The following is a 23,548-nucleotide window of genomic DNA, read 5'->3' as shown; positions in this document are numbered from 1 at the left end:
GAAATTTACTAATAAAACGGATGAACAAATGGATTAAATAGCAGAACAATTGGGAAAGAAATTGAAATTGAAACTGACCTAACCTCAACCTCAAAAAGTTTGGCCTCAGTAATTAACAAAGAGTAAATAACTAGAATTGAAGTACCATTTACAATTTGTAAATTAATAAAATAATAAATAATTAAAATTAAAAAAAAATTCAACTACTATCTCCACTTCTCGAAATTGCTCGAAATTGAAACCCAAATATAGAATCAAATTCCAATATATGCTTTTAAATATGCAAAATACAGCAATGAAATATTTTTGAAACATAAACTCACTTGAACATTACTCTTGAAACTGAATATTTTCTTTGGAAGAATTGTACACTGGGAGAACTTAGAAGAGGAGTTTACAATTAAAGGTGATAGAATTACAAATAGGGAGGACTGCAAATATGAGACGCTTTCCACCGTCTTCCACCGTTTTCCTCGCATTTATTTTGTTTTCACTTTTTCAAATGGTTCGTCTTCCGCTGAACTTCTATGACTTTTGCGTTCATGTCGGCCGGGTCAAAATATGTTGTAGTCATTTATCAAGCTTTTTTTTTTTTTTTTCATCAATATACACACCTCTTTTTCTCCTTCCAAATGGACCCAATGGGAAAAAAAAAAAAGTGTAAATTATGTATTTGATCTCTTTCATTTATATACTATATTTTAATTTAGTTCATAACTTTTCAATTTTATCAATTTAGTACTTCTTGCTGATTAATGGCCAAAATAAATAATTAGTTTATGTTGATGTGGCAATAAACTAATTTTTTATTTTGACAATTAGTCATGTATACAATTTTCATTCAAGAGATAACGGTATGAATTAAATTGATACAATATTGAAAAGTTAGGGACCAAATTAAAAAGTTATGGACAAAATTGAAATATGATGTAAAAATTAAGGACCAAATACGTAGTTTACCTTTTAAAAAATAAATCATCCTGAATGCTCTGATTTGTGTTAAAAACATAAGAGTTGTTTAGACTCTAAATTAACAAATTATAGCTCGGTTGATTTTACTCTAACTTAAACTAAGTGCAGAATAGAGTAAATGCGAGCGAACAAGTAATAAAACTATTCTAAGCCATATCCAACAAAACACAGCAGTAAAATGAAAGTTAACAGAATAGGGAAGAGAAATGCAAACACAAGATAATACGCCGATGTGTTATCGAAGAGAAAACCAAAGAACTCGGTGAAAAATCTTTCTGCCGCCACGTACGGAGCTAGGATTTCGAATGAGGGGAGGCGAGATACACTTAAACCCAAATGTTTAAATAATTTGTTATAATCCAAAGACAACCATGTGTTTTATCCAATCAACTTATAAAAGAATATATATGTACATGTGTGTGTGTGTGTGTGTGTGTGTGTGTGTGTCTTGTTGATAGCTTCACATAACACAATGCAGTTTTGTAGACTTATTTAATCAATGGACTAGCATATTTTGAGTTAGAGGAAGAAGCTTTGGAACGGTTTAATCAAATGACTATTGTCTTGGATGAGATTTCTCTTGCAACAATTCTTTAGCGTTAGTTCAGGTGAGAAGTATGTTTCAATTGGGGAACAGCTACGTGGATGAACAATCAAGACTAGAATGGGTTCCTTTGTTGCTATAAGAAATTAGTCACTAACATGCACTATGCAGAGGAAAGTCTTAAAAATATATATATATATATATATATATATATATATATATATATATATATATATATATATATAATTTCTATCGCACCAAAATGAAAATAGTACAATTTTTTTCAAAAATTCAAAAGGTAAGTTTGTGAAAATATTTATTTTTTAATAAAAATTACTAAGGGCAAATTACAATTTACCTACATGTAGTTTGGCTGAAATTTAAGTAGTCCACCTATGATTTGAAACTTGACATTGTACCCACCTGAGATTAGCTCAGTTAAATTTTTGTAACCCACCTCTGTTAAAAACTAGGTTAGATATGTAATTTTGCTCCATTTTTATGTCTCTTTCCTTCAAAACATAACAATACAAGATTGGATAAGAAAAAAAGAAAAAAAAAATCCAGCGGAACACTTGCATCATGAGATTTCAAACCACAAGTAGGCAACTTAAATTTCGGTCAAACCTCATGTGGGTAAAGTTGTAATTTGTCCAATTATTTTTAACAATTTGTATATCATTAAAAAGTACATAGAATTTGGAAATTATTCTCTAAGTTTTAAACAAACTTTCTCAAACACAATTTTTTCCACCCTACAATACAAATAAAAAAAACGTATCCTCAAAATTAATACAACTCAACAAAATTACAATTCAAAATAAAAAAGCAAAAAAAATCAAACTCACATTAAAATTAAACTCCAACTCCCAAATATGTAAAATATGTGATGTGATGAAGCTAAATATCCAATGCATAACCAAATTCAAGATTTTTAACAAGGCTTTGAAGTCACACAATAGAAAGAGGTTGTTGACCTTAAGTAAAAGTGTAGGTTGTAGCCAAGGCATCCCTGGTTGTAGCCAAGGCATCCCCCCTCTACCCTCAAAGAAAAATTTCTGGTTCTGCTGCTGACAAGGTCAATACCTTGATTTTATTAACATGGCACACAATCCACACAATTTACTTAGATTGGAATTAATAGGCTTAGTTCATCACCAACTGGCCTAAAACCGTTATACATGAAACTTAAATATATTTAAAGATTTAGAAAGACTGTATATTTTTCCTCAAGTTTTTAAATTTAAAAAACGTTATAAAACACCATTTTATCATTTATGATGAAACCAAGATCACCAAAAGGAAAAAGTGCAATAAGAAAAGCACCACAAAAACGTATTACATTAAGTATACAATACACAGCTTCTCACCAAAATAATAATAATAATAATAATAATAAACATTATCTAGTATGATAAATAATCAAATACCCGTCCCAAACTCCTGAAATAAAATGGGAACACTTGTAATGGAAGCAACATATGCATGAGTTTATTTATAAGGGAAAATTCTTATCCAACTAAATTCATTTTTAATGTCTCCTCCGCTTCACCCTTCTTCCTGTTGGATGGCCAATTGCAAAAAACTTAATAAACCAACTGCTCTTCCTTTTGATTATAATTTGTCCAACAAAAACTCCAACTATAAATCCACATCCATATCCCATCGCAACTACCTTCCAGCCAAACTCAAATGAAAACTCGAAGCCTTGGTTTGCTTCAAAATTTGAAGGTGGGGTTGGTGAGTCCTCCGAACTGGCACATCTTTTGGACAATGGGCTTCCACACAATTCTACATTTCCATCAAATGAATTGTTTTGAAATGTGAGAAATTGTTTCCCTTGTGGTATAGGTCCAGTAAGATTATTATAAGACACATTCAAGAAAGAAAGAAAGGTGAGCTCCACCAATTGTGGAGGAATCTCTCCAACTAGCATATTTTGAGAAAGATCCAGTACTTCTAGGTTTGTTAAGGTTGACAAAGACGATGGAATAAAACCAGTAAGAACATTGTTGGAAAGGTTAAGCATGTAAAGCGCATTTAGATTTCCCACAACTTTTGGAATTTCTCCTTCAAAATTGTTGCTTGATAGATCAATGGCCACAAAGAAATCTTGGATTCTCCAATATTTTGTCTTTATGCCTCTGTTTGTCAATATCATTGGGTAATGGTAGGAGTAAATCCAGCCATTTCTTTGGAGAACTTGAGTTGTATGCATATATGCTAGGCCACTTACATCAAGGATTTGCATGGCTTTCCAAATTTGGAAATATTCATATGGCAGCTTACCAGTAATATAATTGTTAGAGAGGTCAATGACATGTAACTTTGGGAACCTAGAATTTGTTTCAGGTTTTCCAATAGAACCATGGAATCCATTCGATTGCAAAATAAGAACCCTCAACTCTGGAAGAATGCCTAACCAAGAGGGGAAAATATCACTTATATAATTGTTTCCAATATCAAGAATTTCCAACATAGTACAACTAGTCAGTGACCTTGGTAAAGCCCCTTGGAAACGATTTTGATTCAAACTCATCATCCTTAATTTGCATCCTTCCATGAATATTTGAGGAATGCGGCCATGGAAGTTGTTGTTCTGAAGATTAAGAATAGAAAGGTTTCTCAAGTCCCCTAAACATTGGGGAAGGAAGCCACTCAAGTTGTTGTATGAAAAATCAAGATAAGAAAGAGAAATCAATTTACAAATCATTTGAGAGATGTTTCCACTCAACATGTTGTTAAAGACAGAATAATAAAAGATGGATGGAGGTGGAATTGGCAGTGACCCTTGAAGCTTGTTGTTTGAAAGGTACAAAACTTGTAGATTGGTCCAAGGGAGAGCATCTGAGATTTGATCAAAACCTGTGAGTAGGTTGTCAGACATCTCTAAAATCACAGGAGTGTCTTTACTCAAGTTTGAGATCCATTTCGGTATTTGGCCATGAATTTTGTTGCTAGAAAGGACCAAAACTTCCAACTGATCTTGGTTTCCAAGGAACTCTGGGAAGTCACTTAAGTTACAGGACCCCAGTCCTAATACCTTAAATTTTTGAAAGGTAGAATCGGTACTAGGATCAATAACCAATGAAAGATTGTTAAAAGATAAATCGAGGTAGGAGAGGTTATTGAGCTTTCGAAACAAGTCAAATTCTATTGTGCCACTCAAGTTATTTGAATACAAATTTAAAATATGAAGATTCAAAAGGCTGGAAATAGATGTTGGAATTGGACCATGCAAACCACAATCAATAAGAAAAATAGTTGTTAAAGAAGATAAGTTTGCCAAGATACTGGGTATAGTGGACGATATGTCCACCTCACTCAGAATTAGTTCTTCCAAGTTTGTTAACTTCTCAGCTATACTTCTGAGACCAGGCTTGTGGAGCTTCAACGGATTCAGAGCGAGGTTTAGGGAAACCAACTTAGAGAGTTGTAAAATTTCTGATGGGATCTTACCTGAAAATCCAGAAAAATAGAGGTCAAGGTGAGTAAGCTTTGAAAGCCGCCTTACTCCAACGGGGATTTCAGAGTGATTGAAGTTGTTGATGGAGAGATTAAGCTTTTGAAGGTGAACAAGCTGGAAGAGGCTGCTATTGGAGTTGATAGAACCATAAAGAGAACTGTTACTGAGGTCAAGGCTGATCACATGACCCGTGTTTTCATCACATTGAATACCATCCCACGTGCAGCAATCACTACTTTGTGCCATCCACGACGAAATCTTTGAGTAAGCGGAAGTGGATTGATTGATGATAAGGCTTTCTTTGAATTGCAACAAGGCAAAGCTCTCATCATCATGACATAGTGGCTGCGTAGAAGAAAAAGAGCCAGCAGAAACAAGAGAAAGCAGAGACAATAGAAAGAGAAACTGCATGAACATCACGAAAGAAAGTGATAAACCCATAATGTTCTATTGGAGTTTGTATTGCTGTAACGCTGGAGAAGCAAATAAATAGAAAAGAGAATAGGGATTTTCTAAACCAATCTCTACGTCACCCTCACACGTCATTCATTTCTTATCCAATTGCTCTATTCAGTCCTCCTTAACATTTTCCATAAGAAATTGCCATCCATTTCAAACGATAAATGTGTCATTCTCAATGATGAAAGTCTTGGTCGAGTAGACTAGTCACTTTTCCGCGTGAGTGTACTGTAGTGTAGACTCCATCCAATTGCTCTATTGTATTTTTCTTTCATAAGTAGTTTGGTGTGAATGTAAGGATATGGTCCCCATATGACATACGCAGTGAGATGGTGAGTCTCGCATTTGTGTCACGCAAGGGGCTTCTATAGATTTTATGTTTTTTTTAAAAAAAATTTTAATGACAATTTGGGATGGGTTTCGAAATGACTCCGCTAAAGTTTCAAAAAAAAGAAAAAAGAAAGAGAAATGACTCCGCTAACAAACAGGGGTCAAATCTCCCCTAATTTCGCGACGAAGTCAAAAAGTTTGATGGATGAAATTGAAAGTAATGCTGAGAGCTGGCAAAATGTGGGCTTGGGCGACAATACTGGAGTAAATGGGCCACCTAAATTATTATTAAAGCCCTAATGCATAGAATTCTGAAGCCGAACATGGAAAACGAATATTTAAGCTTCATTTCATTTTCAGTAAAATATCTAATATGTAGATCATTTTTACTAAAATATTTAACATGTAAAATATTTTTAGGCATTTAGTGTCTGTTTGACTAACTTATTTTTTGTCAACTTATTTTACTATTTAGCTTATTTTTGCTAATATTCATGGGTTTCACTTTATTTTTTGGTATTATTCATGTGTCCTACTGTACTATTACAACTAACATTTACTTTTATCTACAGTACTTTTAGCAAAAAGTTTTCAGTTTCAGCAAAATAAGCAGATCCTTAGTGTAATATGTAAAATTTTTCAAATACAAACCACCAAAACTGCTGGCTCAACACTAGAACCAACGATGCTAGAGGTCCAATAAGGGACAGAACCAAAGCTTTGAGTTAATGAGGGCGGCTTTACTGTTAGCTATGTGCAGCAGTTTCAATATTTGACTCTACTACTACTTAGCTACAGAGATAATTTTTTAGTTGGTAAGAACAAAATTATTTTTGTTTATAATTTTTTAAATGTCCAGGTTATTTATTTTAATAAAATTGGTAAATTGAGTTTTTTTTTTTAAAGTTTTATTATTGGTAATTTTTGTTGTTGAACTTTTTTTTTTTTGGCTTGTATATTTTGTTTTAGATTTTAGATCTATAAATTTTTTTATAGTTATTAAAATGAGGAAAATACTAGCGCTACAAACTTTTTATTATTATAAATTATCGATGTAATAAGTGGTTACTAGTAAATAAAAAAATGATGTGAGTGGTGGGTCCATGTGCAAACCAATAAGAATTTGCTACCAAAACAATTTGTAAAAATGTTGTAAAAAAGTTTGTAAGTATAGCATTACTCTTAAAAAAATCAATAATATTGTTTAAGGGAAAAAAATGTAATTTTATAGAACAAAAGTGCTAAAATTAGTACACATATATATAATAATATTTTTTTAAAAAAAAATTAGGGGGGCTAGCTACGTCCATGGGTCCAATGATTGAACGTTGTCCATTAATTGAACTACAATTCTGACTGTCGGACCAACAGCTCTGGCTACCTAACCTTATTAAAACCATTCTAAAAGCTGGAAGTTAAATAAAATAAGCTGTAATTTTTTGCTTAAAATATTGTAATAAACAAATAGAGTAGGACCCGCAATATGGAAAAAAAAAAAAAACTTGACATTTGTAGAAAAATCGTTGTGGGACTTGTAAATAATTTTTTTGATATAAGATATGAATTCTACTTTAGTTTGATATAAATATATATATGTGTGAAGTTCTCTTTGAAAACTTAGAGCCTGTTTGGGTAAGGGTGTTTTTGAATCATATTACTCAGTTTTCAAAACTCAGTTCTCAAAACATGTGGATCCCACAAAAAAATTCTTGTTTGGCTTGATTTTTAACCCTTATTTTCATCATTCAAAACTCAAAAATTTGAGTTAGAGTAATGAAAATAGGAAACAAGAAGGGGATGTTTTCAAAAACTGAGATATGAAACTTGGTGGTATTACTGTAAATTTTCAAACTCTATGAGGCCCATAGCTTGTGTGCAGTCAAATCAACTGGCTTCCTCTCTTCTTTTTTTTTTTTTTTTTTGCTTTTCTCTACTCTTTCTTTTTACTTCATACCCACTCCACCACCAACAACATTTTTGTCTTCTTCTTTTTCATTCTTTCTTTCTTCGTCTACTGAGTTCTACCAACTTCCTTGTTGTTGTTATTTTTTGTTATTTATTATTTTTTTATTTTTTGGTTTTCTCTACTTCTTTCTTTCTTCTTCATACCCACTCCACCACCAACAATATTTTTGTCTTCTTCTTCTTCATTCTTTCTTTTTCTCTACTTCTTCTTCATACCCACTCCACCACCAACAACATTTTTGCCTTCTTCTTCTTCTTCATTCTTTCTTTCTTCTTCTAGAAGAGGATGAAATAATCTATAGTTGGGAAGATTTGAAACTTTTAAAGAATTATACCATATATTAATTTGCTAGTCCTAAGAATTTGGGACCAAGATGTCCTTTTCATCACATAATCATTTAACTCTCATATAATAATAATAATAATAATAATAATAATAATAACAATCATTTAACTAGGGAAGTAACAAATAAGTACTCAATATTGAAGAAATTTTCCCAATCTATTTGCTTAGAATTACTGCAGAACTCAGCTGACACAATTGAATCAATCTTATGTCGATCTTCAGCAGATTTGGAATAAATTGCTCGCAAAAACCCGACCCAACCTAAGTTTCAAAATAAACCAAACTAACAAATTTAAATTGCACATATTTTTAAACTATTAATTAATAGCATGGATTACAGATTGAGCTACTTGGATTGAAATTATTGTCAACTAGAATCCAATCCAACCCAAGTTTCAAAATAAAAAAAATAATAGGACCCAACCCAACCATTCAACCCACAAAAACCAACCTGAGGTGTTAGTTTGGATTGGGTTGGATCGAATTCTTTGAGTTCGCGGATTCTATCTACACATCAATGAAAAATAAATAGAACTGTAAAACTCACTAAAACAATGGAAAACAAGATGGATGTTGATACTTATAGCTTACACTTTACACAAGCTAAATTACATTCACACAGAGAAGAACAAATCCAACAGTGAACCACTAGCAACCTATCAGATATTTTGGTAAAACTGATTGATTGAATTAATTAGAAAAGATAACAAAGCTGATATATAAGCTGTACAGAGGAAGGAAAAATAGTAACGGCAAAGCCTAACTAACTAATCTATACACGTGCTGTACAGTGTACAGTAGCACTTAACAAACATCTACACGTGCTAATCACTAACAGAAAAACAGAAAAACTAATCAGCTACAAGTCGTTTACATTACATTTTACTAAGCTACTGTCGTTTTTCTCTAAATCAATTCTGCAGGTTCTCTTGCTTTCTTGGTCCTTTTCTGTCGAAGTCCCGCTGTGAGCCAGCAGTTCTTGCTTCTTTTCCTTGCCTTTATTCTGATACAACCTTCCAGTAAATTGCCTCTAGGGCATCTTGGAGTTCAAACTTTTAACATTTATTACAAACAATTTAGAAACAGTTTATTGTACAATTGATTTATTGAACAATAAACAGAATACGCAAACCATACTTAGTATTGGAGCTCCAAAACGATCCTTTTGAAGCAAACAGGAAAACTCATTACTCATAATCTTCAGCATGACTCTGCCACGACCAAAATAGAAAAGAAAAGAAGCGGAGATATGGTCAATTTCGTCAAGGTTCAACTCATAAGAATATAATGCAATTATACACAACATTTTGAGTCAGACCCAGAATCTAATTTGTTCTATTTTGAGGAACTTGGTGTGTTTACGCGAAGATGGTAGCTAAAACAAACTACAAGCAGTAGAAAGCATTTAGTGGGCCTGATTTTACCACGGGTAAGAAAAAAAAAAAAAACAGAGATACGATAAAGGAAAATTAATCGTTAGAAAAGATTAATTATTTATCATGTCAGAAAACATTAATTCCAAAAAAAATAAGCCATTTCAAAGTGAATTAATAATATAAATCAAGCATGTTACGTTGATGTATAAATTTGTTAAATAGCTTAAATGATGATTTATTTTTATTTTAATGATAAATGATAAAAATGAATGCAATAACCATAATCAATCAATATATATATATATATATATATATATATATATATATATATATATATATATATAAAAGTAAAAAATTAATGTGAAAGAGTATGAGATTCTGTAGTGGTCTTTCTTTTAGAAAAAATAATTGAAATAATTTTTAAAACCACTAGATAAGAACAAAAAAAAAAAAAAAAATAGAGACTTTTGGTTTCCTATTAAAGAATAAGGATTCTTTGTAATACTTTTTGTTTTGTTTTGTTTTTTTTTTTTTGAGAAAAACACACACACATATATAGTGTATTCCTGTATCACATTTCCTTCCCCTATATATGTGTGTGTGGGTGTGTTTTTCTAAAAAAAAAAAAGGATACTCAGTATTATTGAGTCGTCCCACATCGGTAAGGTGTGATATTGAGAAGGAGTTTATCACTTGTTCTGCGACACTAACTGCCGCATGAGTTTTGGTGTTGGCGTGTTAGTGTACTTTTTATTTTATTTGGTTCAATGTTTCAAGCTAAAAAGCTCTTGCACTTTTACTCCTTTATATATACATGCCTACCCTTCATGTCATCTCATTTCAAATACATCTCAACCAAGAATGATGTCATATATCTTCTACCTTTTAATGATATCTACCTAGCTTCAACTCTGCTGTCTCATCTAATCTTAACCTGTGTGAGTTGGCTAAAACCAAGAAATAAATCCTGCTTTTTTTATTGAGTGACAACATTGACTTATTGTTTTGATGCTAAGGTCAGATGTTTTGAGTTCTATAAAGGATGTGATTGGCTTTGGGTCTTTAGGTGTTTGGTATGAGAAAGTCATAATTGTATTTTGTTTTAGAACTAAAAAGGCATGAAAGAAACATTCTAATTGATCATTGATGAGATTAGTTGTTTTTATTTTTTATTTTTTTATATATTTTGTTTTAGAACTCATAATTTGTAGGTTTCTTTGTAGTTTTTTTTATTGCTATTTAGTGCAATATTGATATGTGCTATGATGATAAAAGTGAAACTCAATATTGATAATTTCAAAGTGTTTTTATTTTATTTTATTTTATGTGGAAGCCTAGCTAAAGGCAATTAAATCTTTATAAATGGAAATGTTTTAAATCATTTTTTCTCTATTTTATCACGTTCGCCGGAACTAATAAATGATTTCCTTTCATTGAGATAATGAAATTTGTGTTTGAGATTTGTGGGTTAGTATTTGGTTGTGAAAAATGGAGTAGTAGATGAAGTATTTGGAAGGTTGATTGAATTTTTGTAATTTTAGGATATGAAAGTATTTTATGCTTTGAATTTTTATAAATTTAAATTTCAAAATCATTTAATCAATTTAAAAAATAAAGTCTACATATAATATAATATATTAGTCTCCTAGAAATGTCCAAAAATCTTAACTGTTCCAACCTCAGAAATTTAGATTAGTAGAGTAATTTCACCCAATATTTGGAAACCAATTCTATGACAATTTTTAAAAAAATATAAAATACGAATTAAGAAAATTGATTTTCAAAGCATTCATTAATATTGTGGGAAAACATAAATATTAATTATGCAACAAAATGTGTATTATAAATAGGTCTTAAAAAACATAAAAATGATTTCAAATGAATTTGCAAAGTATCTGCGCATTGCATAGGAAATTTATCTAGTATATTATAAAAGTTAGATCCTCAAATTGGAGGATGCACACAATAGTGACATGTGTTCTTTTGACAATGCATCAAACAATGATACATATAAAGTTGGAAAGGTAACGTCACATGACATACAATTATTAGTATATGTCAATTTTTTTTGCCATTGTCAACAATAAATTCCACAATTATAATAAATATTCATTGTAAGCTCTTTTAAATACTCCATAAACTTTTTTTCCCTTTCCTTTTTCCCTCAATTTTTTTTTTTCGTCAGTAACCTAAGGCCTCGTTTGGGAGAAGGGAATGGAATGAAATGGAAATGAATGAAAAGAATAATTTTAGAATATTTTTCCCTTCCCTTGTTTGGGAGTTTTAATGGAGGGAATGGAAAGTCCATTCCCTTGTTTGGGAGTTTAAGTGAGAGGAAATTGAATGGGTAGGAGGGAACACTCATTTCTCTCTATTCTCTTAAAACCTCAAATTTTCATTCCCTCCGAAATTGGGAGGAATGAGGGGGAATGAAATTAGATTTAATGAATTTTTTACTAAAACTCCCAAAATACTCTTATATATTCAACTATTTATTTTAAAATAGGGGTCTAATAGTAATATTGTTATAAAATGATTCCATTCCATTCCCTCTATATTACTCCCAAACAAGATTACTTACATTTTATTCATTTTCATTCCTTTCCATTCCTTTATTTTAAAACATCCAAATAAGGTTACTTAATTCCATTCCATTCCATTATTTTCCATTCCTTTATCTTATTTAAATACATTACATTCCATTCCTTTCCCTTATGATCATTTCATTCCATTCAATTCCCTTTCCTTATGAACTCCCAAATGGAGCCTAAAAGACATTTTTTTGGAGTATCCTAAAGTGCATGTTTTAAAATGTGCTGAATATGTGTAATTGAAAGAAAAAAAAATCCACTTTAGTTTTCAAAAAAAAAAAAAAAGATAAAAAAATCCACTACCTATATATTTCTTCCATCTAATTGAAAAAAAGAAACAATAAATGTTTATATATATATATATATAATATTGACAATAACTATGAAAATATGGAATAGAAAATCTAATTATCATTTATAAAGGCAATTATTTTCTCTCTATAAACATTTTTGGTAAAAAAAAATATGAATATGAAAAGTCTCAAATTTTCCAAAAACCTAAATAGTAGCCCAAATTAAAAGTCCTCTATTCATACTTGCTATTATGCTACCACATTGAATTGGATGAGTTTACACACACACACTATCAAATTAACTATGCAACTTGTATGTTGCAAATAAAATTTTCAATTACCAAAACATCCAGGGTATCTTCCTCTTCCCCAATTTTTCCCCTTCCTCAACACTGCTGAATCATGAATACTCTTTTCTTGATCTACATGCTACGGAGGAGAGCAAGAGCCGTAATTTACTTGATCTTCATGCTTAGTGATTGACCCACCCTAAGCATAGTGACCTAAAGTTCACATGGGAGAAATAAGAGAAGATTTTGATGTTGAGAAACTTTTTTTTTTTAATCTTTAAATCTATTTGTTTTTAGATTCAATTTACATTTGGATTTATATATTGTGTGTGCGTTGACGATGTGGGAGGTTTTGGTACTTGCAGGTATAATAATTGATTTGAGGAATGACATGTCTTTGGCCTAGCTCTTTGTTTTCTTCCATGATTTCAATCTTATGTTGATACAATTGTTTTTAATTAAGGTGCCGCTATTATCATGGAGGTGCTAGAAAATGAGAGAAAAAGAAAAGTATTTACCATGGTTGAATTATTAATATTTTTCTTAAACAATACTTCACCATCATTTTTTTCTCAATCTTTTTCATTTTACAATTTTTTGATAGGTTATTATCATTATTGTTCCCTATTAAAACTATCCAAGATAGTAAACTTTTCAAATGATAAGTCTACAACGTTGAGAATTCAAAACCTTATGATATTAATGAGCATTACTTTCCTTAATTTTCATATAATCTTCAAATTTTTTATAATTATATCCCATAATGTGACAATGATGAAGATAATTAATTTATTCCCATATACGTTATTGGTAGTACAAATATTTTTGTGCTTGTGTATGGAAAAAAATAGACAATGAATATGTTTAAAAATAATAATATGGAAATATAAAATATAAATATAGATTCCAATGATGAGGGAAATTATTTTTTATAGTCGACGTATGAATAATAATTAAAAAAAAAAAAAGTAACAATGGATATAGAATTATGTTCTTTCATAAATTGAAATATTTTCTAATGTCAAAATTTTCTTTAGACATTTTGGGAAGTCCAAGTTAAAGAAAAAATTACTCATAATTAACATGAAAAAAATCACTCATAATTACTAAATGGGAGATGGTGGATATATAATCATAGGATATTGCCTTCATGTTGATTAACAATTGAAATCTTCTTTTTAGTTTTTATTTAACTTGGTTCATACAGAAAAATTTAATATAAACTTCTATTAAGTAATGAATTTCATGAAATAGACACTATAGGTTTTTATAATTATTATCAATAAAAATGACGACACTCATTATATTTCTTAAGAAATTCAAATTAAAAAAATGTAGTAGCTATTTACGAACTAATAATTACAAATTTATAAATAAAATAAAAACTCATGGGAAGCATGGGTTAACAACTAGTTTACTAAAAGATTATATAAAAAAAAAAAAAAAATTGAGAAGCTACCTTCACAAAACATTTTGAATTACTACCAGCTGTACTTCTTTAGGATGTGCTGCACCTTTGGAAAATCCATGTTGCAGATGCGATTATTAAGTTCCATTGAGACAAATTTCAAAAGCAGTTGTTGGAGATTTTGAAGGTATTCAATGCCCTTGGGCATTGTCTTTAACTCCATGCAGTTGTCAATCACTATGGATTTCAGATTTGGCATCACCTCCTTTTCTATTATTATCTCATTCAATTGAAGAAAATTACAAATTTGTTGAGAAATTTAGACTCCGGTTGATAGAATTAACAAGTTTTAAACCCAAGTTGTTAATTAGATTTATTATGCATAAAACTTGTTAAAACAAACAAACATCAATATCATGTCAAAATCATAAGCAGCGGAAAAATAAATAAGACAAGATATGATGACCTAGGAAAACCAATGAAACCAACCAGTTTCACAGTAAAAAACCTGAGGGGAAACCTTCCTGAAAATTAATTTACTATAGTAAAGAGAAGTTTCAGATCTAGTACAAAACATTTGTCCCTAAACTCTACAATCCCCGTAGATGAACTCATAGTAGAAACCTTCTACCGCTTCAGAACCTCTGAACTCTTCAATATGTGGACGCCACCCTTTGATGCATGGATCCCAGTACGTGACTCACTCTTTTGCACGAATCCAGTACGTGACTCACTCACCAACTTGAGAAAGAAGAATGTTGGCTGCAAAGTTCTTCACTTCGTCAACAATGAAGATCAAGAAACACTTGGTTACAAAACCTTAATGCGCAAAGACGCAGTAGCTTCTTTATGAGAGAATAAGGCTTCAGTCACCTTTTACATATGTTCTCCTTGTATTCTCTTATGTGACGACCTCTAAAATATGCTTTATATATGTCTAGGGTTGTGAGAAAAGAAACCCTACACAAATACAAAAACATAGGCCGAAAATTAGATCTGGAAATTTGAATTCTTGTAACCTCGATAGATAGTAGGTTTCGAACCTCATTAAACCTCGATAGATAGCTATCCGTCGAGAAGCTGTCGAGCAACTATCCACAGCTATCCGCAAGTGTCCAGCTATCTGTCCAGCTTTAGTAAACGCCTTTTCTTCACTTGTTTCTTGGTCTAATCTTCATGGCTTTAATACTAGACTTGAACAATATGTTCTTTGAAGTATTAAACACATCCTAGACCTACCAAAATACAAGTAAAGTGTATTTTGTCAAAGGATTAGTCAATTACATAAAAGAATGACATATGTTCTTAACAAGTGAACCACATATATCCTAACACAAATTAGCATGCTTGTAAGCTTAGTAAAGCCTGTATTGTAACGTAGATGCTTTCCAACATAGACATTATTAAGTGCAACATGTCCTAAATGGGGCAAAGCAGCGATATGAGGAAGTAGGTCTTCTTCCAGTCCCAACCAATGCAAATACAAAAATGTTAGGCTTTGAAGTGAATGAAACCACCGTAGCACCTTATCAAGTTTAGTAGTCAAAAAAAGCTTTTGGAGGTTGGGAGGAGGAGATGAGATTGCATCCATTCGGAGGGTCTCCTCCTCTTTAGTTACCTTGATAGATAAGGTCCTAAGAAGTCTCATGTTTTGAACTGAAATACACAAGTCCTTCTCATGTACTACTTTCACATTTGAAATACCAATCGAGGTCAGTTGGGTCATGCTTTAAATCTGTTTTATCAAGTCATCATTTGTTGCAATAGAAAAATGGTTTGCTTTGAATTTGTTTTATCAAGCTCCGTTGGACAACTTCCATTAGGACTGCTTGAGAATGCTTTCTTTCCCAAGCCTCTAACCCAACATAACCCATGGTTGCTCTACTGGAGCTATTTTGTTAGGCCTTAAAAAAAATTGTTTTCTTTAAGCTATTTAATCTCATTATTCAATAAATGATTACAATTTCATCTAAACAAAATCTCAAAATACCATAACAAATTAAACTATCAAATTTAAACCAAGTTGTAAAATTCAAAATAAGTCAAACTAACAAATGTAAAATACATCTATTTTTGAAATTATTAATTAATAGTGTGGATTGGGTCTAATTATTTAGGTAGAAATTTTGTCAACTTGACTCGAATCCAACTCAAGTGTAACTCTAAGAAATGTTACACTACTCAATATTTTTTATTGAATATAGATTTTGACAAATCTACCGTTAGATTACATCAATTTGTAAGTTTTTTATAGCAATTTTTTATTTTGTAGCTTTAGCTATTTCCAAAAAAGAAAAAAAGTCATACTAAAAGTAAAAAGAATGGAAAATTATAATATAAAACACTAGTTAAATATTATTTAATAACAAAAACGCCCTTTATGAAAATATCGTCTTAGGCATCTAAATTTGTTTGGCTGGAGAGAGAGAGAGAGAGAGAGAGAGAGAGAGAGAGGTGTGTGTGTGTGTGTGTGTTGGGTTGGAATTGTGATACTTTTCAATCTAAACTAAATTCAACAGGCAAAATATCTAACCCAACATAACCTATGGTAGCTCTAATGGAGTTATTGCTAAGCCTTATAAAATAAAATGGTTTTCATTAAGCTTTTAACCTCATTATTCAATAAATGGTTACAATTTCATCTAAACTAAATCTCAAAATACCATAACAAATCAAACTAACAAATTTAAAACAAGTTGTGAAATTCAAAATAAGTTAAACTAACAAATGTAAAATACATTTATTTTTGAAATTATTAAAGGGTAATTACATTCTCCTCCCATGAGATTTGGGGAATGACACTCCACCCCAAACCTGAAGGGAAAAAAAGCATTCATCTCCCTTGAGGTTTGAAGAAATTAACATTCCCCCCTTTTGTTTATATTAGTAATGAAATATTCTAAATTTTTATAAGTGTATATTTACAAAAGTTTAAAAATGGTTAGTAGAAAAATAATTGATAAATTTAGAATAAAAATGCAAAATTTATCAAGCATCAATAAAAAATCTCTCCATAACCCATTGAAAAAAGGAAAAAAAAAAGAAGAAGCAAAATTCACATTTAATATTTTTAAAATACACTTTAATTAAAGTTTTAAAACAATGAATTTTAATTGTGAAATAAGATAATTTTGGAAACTTGCCATTTGCTTAAGGGTAGGTTAGTACACAAGTTTTTTAATATTAATTTGACAAAATTTGATCAATTGGAGGCCAGGAGGGAAAAATGTTTTTTCTCTTCAATTTTGGGGTAGAATGCCATTTTCCCAAATCTCAAGGGAAGGAAGTGTAATTATAGATTTGGGTTCATGTTACATCTAGTATAACTCTAAGAAATGTTACACTTATACCACTAATTTTTTTTTTTTTTTAATTTGATACGAGTTTTGACAAATTCCCTATTGGATTACTTATCTTTGTATATATTCCCCATGATTACTAAATTTCAAGGTGATAAAAGATCAATAGATATGTCATTTTGAATTCAAAATTTTGAATTAAAAATAATTCATAAAAAATGAGTTTGTGGATCAAATAGTAAATAGCATTCGATTAGCATAAAAATTGACAGACATGTTAAAAATATATAGAATATGTAATTCAACAGTGAAATTTTCAAAATATAAATTTAATAACAAGTTATTGGGTGATATAATATTATTTAGGGTTTGTTTGGATACTGCTTATTGCTGAAAACTGACAATTGAAAGCATTGTTGCAAAATAATTTTTAAATGTGTGAATAGTGCTATGGGACCTAGTTTTAAAGAAAAATTTGCTGAAATCCATACTTTGGGTCCTGTGAATAGTGTATAGGACCCACACAAAATGCCAAACGCAGCTGAAAATTTCATTCTCAGTGCTATCCAAACATGCACTTAGAGTTACACTTGGTGTAACTTGAACTTATCATCTCTCTCTCTCTCTCTCTCTCTCTCTCTCTCTCTCTCTCTATATATATATATATATATATATTTTTTTTTTGTGGATAATTACAAATTATCTGGTTTGCCTCTAATTTGACTTGCCTACCCGTGGTTTCAATTTTGACACTTTACACACCTGTGATTCCCCCCGTTACTAATCCGTAACCCACCTCTTCTTCAGCCGTTACTCTAACAAATAATATGTCAAAAACAAAAGCCCAATCAGATCAAAATACTCCTCACTCCCAAAACTCACTCACATCCAACCTGCTCACCAAACTAAGATCCTAGATGCTACAATGCAATGCGCTTGAGATTTCCCATACTACAGGCCAAACGAAGATCCACAGTTTTCTCAACAACCAAATGGATAGCTAATAAATCAATCTAGAAATTAAATTAATAAATAAATAAATGAAGAAAGATTTGACCTTCCCACAAATCTTGAACATGAAGAACATACCCAAAAATCTAAAAAATTACAGGAAGTTGAACCCAAAAACAATATCCAATACAGGCCCAAACATTGAGCTGATCGACCAGCCCAAAGCTTTTCCAAGAGCAAAATTCCTCTGCAAATGCAAAAGTTTTTTTGGGAAGTAAAAATAGTCAAAACCCTAAACACATTTCCAGCAAAACCCAGAGCACAGAAAACAAAATCCCAATTCAATGGCGAATTTACTGATTATCAAAACCTTAAACTCCATCAAAAGAAACCCAAATTTTTTCACAACATTCTCATCCCAATCCCAATCCCAAATCCAAACTCGTCTCTTCACTTCCATTGCCAACGCCCAAGAGCCCCAATCCGAGGACCCATCTTCCTCGACCTTCACATTCTCATCCGATGGTAAAACCCACAAAAACGACAACAACAATAGCATTTACGTTAAGGGGCCGAGCTCCAATTCCCAGACGACATCGTCGTTGTCCGTGACGATGCCGATGTTGTTTATGACTGGTTCGATAATGGGGAAGAGGTTCTACAATGAGGTGAAGGTCAGAGAGTCTGAAGATGGGGTTGGGTGGTTGATGATGTTTGATTACCAAACTCTCAAGAACATACCCAAAAAGTGGTATGTTCTTCATGATTTGGGTTTTGTTTTTTTGGGTATATGGCTGGGTTTACTTTGAATATTTCTATTTCAGGGGGCTAGTTAGATTGAATTGGCTTTTTGGCTCAAGGGGCAAGTCGATTTATTGGTTTTGTCTGTATGATGGGTTCCTTAGTTTGAGGAAATTTGGGTTTATTTCTTAGTTTGAGGAATTTTGTGTTTATTTCTTAGTTTGATCTTGTTTTCTTTTGCTTTTTCTTTTGTTTTTCTTGTTTTGGGATGAGAGAGACATAAAGTGAGAGTAAAAAGACTTATTTACCCCTCTTTATTAACAGAGGTGGGTAACAGAGACTAAACGGAAGTAATCTCAGGTGGGTAAAGTGTCAAAATTGAAACCACGGATAAGCAAGTCAAATTAGAGGCAAACCACATGTGGGTAATCTGTAATTATCCCATTTTTTTTTCAACCTACAAAACATCAACCTGAGTTATGGATTGATTGGATTGGCTTTATCGAGTTGATAGGTTGATTGCATCCCCCTATAAGAACAACAAACACAAGAACTGGCTAGAATAGAACTGTGTACTCCGGTTTTCCTATTTTATAACACATCAAGTATTATCTTTGGTTTGCTTCTCTTTGGTCTTTACTTACTGTCAATTGCTCATTTAATTTTTCAGTATGCCTATCCATGCAATTGTTAGTATCCAAGCTCAGATAATTTAGTTAATTACATATATTCTGTATTAATTGATAGAATAACATTAATTAACTTAGCCGCGATTAAAATTTGGCGGTCTAAACTATTGCCAAGTTAATTTGGTAATTTCCTCAGAAACAAAAGAAAAAAAATGATTAGGGATGTTAATTCTTTGCACTAGTTAAATTACATACAACACAGAAGATTAGCAAATCCATGGTTGAACTAGTAGTAAGCTTCTGACAACCGGCCACTAATCCATCATAGAGTTCAAACATTTACATTCATTACAAACAATTTAGAAACAAAGTCTTGAGTATTAATTTATTGAACAATAAACCATAAACCCAAATGATAATGCCGAAAATATCACCAGTGAGTTGCAAGCGCTCCTCAAACGAAAGCAACACCTGCAAAAAGAAAACGAAGGACCTAGAAGAGAGCACCGGTGTGGTGTCGGCCAAATACCCTCCGAAGGTCAAGTTAGAATCTTGTTCCTTTAACCCTAGAGTGCTAGAGTTAAGAATATTATGCGTACCTTCATACCTAGGGTTTCTGGGGTATTTATATTGAGTAGAATTACCTTTCTTTAAGGATACAACTTCCTTCTCAAGTTCCTTTCCATATAGGAGTCTTCCCAAACGTGCGTCGCAAGAAGTCCAAATATACACGTTTGCGTGGGGATAAAGCAAAGGCTTATCTGAAATATATCAAACGACATGCCACGTGGCATCCATAATTAATTTATACAGGACGGATATTCAGCAACACCCAACCGTCATAGCTGGGTCACTCATGGGGTCGATCCGTCCTCACTGTCTCCATCCATTTACTATTTTTATCCCCTTCACCAAACAATACTTGGAATTGGAACTCCAAATAGGGACCCATCCTTTTGAAGCAAACTAGGCAAACTTATAATTTCTTCAGCAAGATTCTGATAACGATAAAACAATAAAACAATAAAACAGCGATATGGTAAATTTTGTGAGGTATATGGTAACTGTATAATGAATCGTTAGATAAGATTACTAATTCAACAAGCATTCATTTCAAGATAAAAAGAAGAAGAAAAACAAATAAAATGAAGAAGCTCACCTTTCTAAAAGAATCAAGGCAAATCTTTATGGAACCTGAAATTGCTACCTGAGATAGATCTTTGGGATGTGTTGCACCTTTGGAAAATCCACTCCACCTTCTCCCTCGATGCGATCTTTAAGTTCTATTGAGACAGATCTCAAAAACAGTTGTTGGAGATTAAGGTATTCAATGCCCTTGGGTACTGTCTTTAACTCCATGCAACTGACAATATCTAGGAATTTTATATTTGGCATCACCCCCTTTTTTATTATTATCTCATTCAATTGAGGGAAATTACGAATCAACATCTGTGTAAGCTTAGAAAATCCTGTATTGAAACATAGTTGTGCTCCTATATAGGCATTAGTAAGTGAAAGATTACCCATATGGGGCAAAGCAGCTATAAGAGAGAGTCGATCTTCTGCCAATCTTGACCAGCACAGAGACAAAAATGTGAGCCTTTGGAGTGAACAAAACCAATGTGGCACCTTTTCTAGTTTTCCAACTAGAACAAGCTTTTGAAGGTTGGGAGGAGGAGATGTGAGTGCATCCATTCGGAGAGTTTCCTCCTCATTGTTTACCATGATATACAAGTCGAGAAGAAGTCTCATGTTTTCAATTGAGACACATAAGTCATTTTCATCTGTTTCTTTCACATTGGAAATACCAATCAAGGTGAGTTGGGTCATGCTCTGAATTTGTCTTATCAAGTCGTCTTTTGCTTCTATAAGAGTTACAGTTTGCAAGTTCTTTAACCTACTGATATTTGATGGTCCTTGTGTCCCATTAACATATCTCAAATCATTCCAATTATTAGTTTAGCGATACATAATTAGATGCCTCAAGTTTTGCAATTTTCCTATTCCGTAAGGAAGGGTCTTTATTTGTGTGTTCCTGATGTCCAAGGTTTGAAGATTAAGGAGTCTCCCTATGGAATTTGGGAGCTCTTTAAGTCAAGTTCCCCTTAAATTCAAATACTTCAAGTTGAATAAGTTGACAATTTTAATAGGCATATCATGAATTAGGACACCCTCCAAATCAAGGACCCTTAACATTTTACTTTTAGAAGGTAGTGTTTTCAGTGACTTGTTAAAAACAAGAAAAGAGCGAAGTTTTGACATACCCGTAAACAATTCGAGTTCTGTATCACTTTTGTGAATTGAAATACGGCGTGCTTTGCATTCTTTCATTTCTTCTCCTCCATCATGTACAACACCAAACATTTCTCGCTCAGATATTGATACAGCAAGCTCCCGCATAAGATCATGCATTTTACATCTCTTTGGTTTTCCAAATTCATTCCTCTTTACAACTTGAAGCATGCTTCGAAAAATGAGTTCTACTAGATAGCTCTCTGCAACTTCTCCTACAGTGGATCCTTTAACTTGTTCTACAAATCCTTCTGCCATCCATAACAAGCTTTCTCCTTCTAATCTCATGACCTTCTGGGAAAAGGGAGCAATATAAGAAACAATGCTTCAATTGATATGGCAAATCATTGAAACTAAGCAACAAAATGTTTTTCACTGGTTCTAGCTTAGGATTGTTACTTAGACTCAAATTCAAGTTGTTGTAAATTTCATCCCATTGAGACAAATTCTTGGAGTACATAAGACTGCCCAAAGCCGCTATTGCAAGAGGTAGTCCTTTGCATTTTCCCACCAGTTTTTGAGCAAACGATTCAAGCTCTGGTGGACAGCTTCCATTTGGATTGCTTGAGAATGCTTTCTTGCAAAAGAGTTCCCAGGCCTCTTCCTTTTGCAGCAGTTGAATATGATGAATGTGTTGTTTACATCCCAAGTGATAGCAAGCTACGTCTTTTTTCGAGTTGTAAGGATGATTCTACTCCCAAGACAACTGTCTCAAAGTGGTACCTTTATTTCATCCAATAGGTTGGTGTCCCAAACATCATCTATGACAAGTAGATATGTTTTCTTCTCTAAGAACTTCATCAACATTTTTACTAATAATATGTAGTTCATGGAACTCAAGTCTGTTGGATTCGCTTCTTTCCTCAACTCATAGAACTCCTTAATCATAGTCCTTAATTAGTATTCTATGTCAAATGATTGGGAAACAGTGGTCCATGCATAGCAATCAAAATATCTTTTTACAACATCATTGTTGTAGGTGTTGGCAACTAGTGTGGTCTTGCCAGATCCTCCCATCCCAACTATTGAAATGACAGTCTGCTGTGGTTCTCCATCTATCAATCGGTCCATCAACAGTTTTCTTTTATTTTTAATCCCAACAAGTTCATCTTCATTAAGAAAAAGAGATGATTCACCACGATGCACGACCCATTTATGATTATTTTTAGAACTTGTACCCTCTATATGATTAATGCCATATCTCTGGTTCACCTCTGGAATGGCCTTAATTGTCTTATTGATTTTCTGTAACTTGGTAGCAGTTTGAGGCCTCATCCATAGATTCTGTGGAAAGGAAATAGTGTGGTGAAGGAACCTAGCAGATCGACCACCAATTTGTTGGCTAATGATGTGATACATGAACTGATCTATAACATCTTCAAGCTCATATGCCATGTCTCTCACATTTGCCACCCAAGTTTTCTCTCCTTCATTGCCTACTCCCTTTTTATCAGCATCTACTAAGAAAGATCGCATGCTTATCAATTCATCTTTTATTTGATCAACTGCATCACGAACCCCCCATAACAACGATGTTTTAGTATCAAGCGCTAAAAGGATATTGTTAATCAAGTTACTTACTATAGCCAAGTCCAT

General features: G+C 32.3%; 1 protein-coding gene and 1 pseudogene across 1 annotated transcript; both read right to left on the bottom strand.

Annotated features, from left to right (window-relative positions):
* Positions 1-3,047: 3,047 nt before the first annotated feature.
* On the bottom strand, positions 3,048-5,423 carry LOC142620768 (receptor like protein 22-like). The gene has a single exon (XM_075794079.1). It carries the CDS (start codon positions 5,421-5,423, stop codon positions 3,048-3,050), a length of 2,376 nt encoding a protein of 791 aa, XP_075650194.1.
* Positions 5,424-14,113: 8,690 nt separating this feature from the next.
* On the bottom strand, positions 14,114-23,548 carry LOC142618711 (disease resistance protein RPM1-like; annotated as a pseudogene).

This window comes from Castanea sativa, chromosome 12 (genome assembly GCF_040712315.1).
Source record: "Castanea sativa cultivar Marrone di Chiusa Pesio chromosome 12, ASM4071231v1".
In the NCBI taxonomy this organism is placed as follows: domain Eukaryota; kingdom Viridiplantae; phylum Streptophyta; class Magnoliopsida; order Fagales; family Fagaceae; genus Castanea; species Castanea sativa.
Note: the sequence above shows the minus strand (reverse complement) of the source record. Positions and strands in the feature narration are given on the sequence as shown.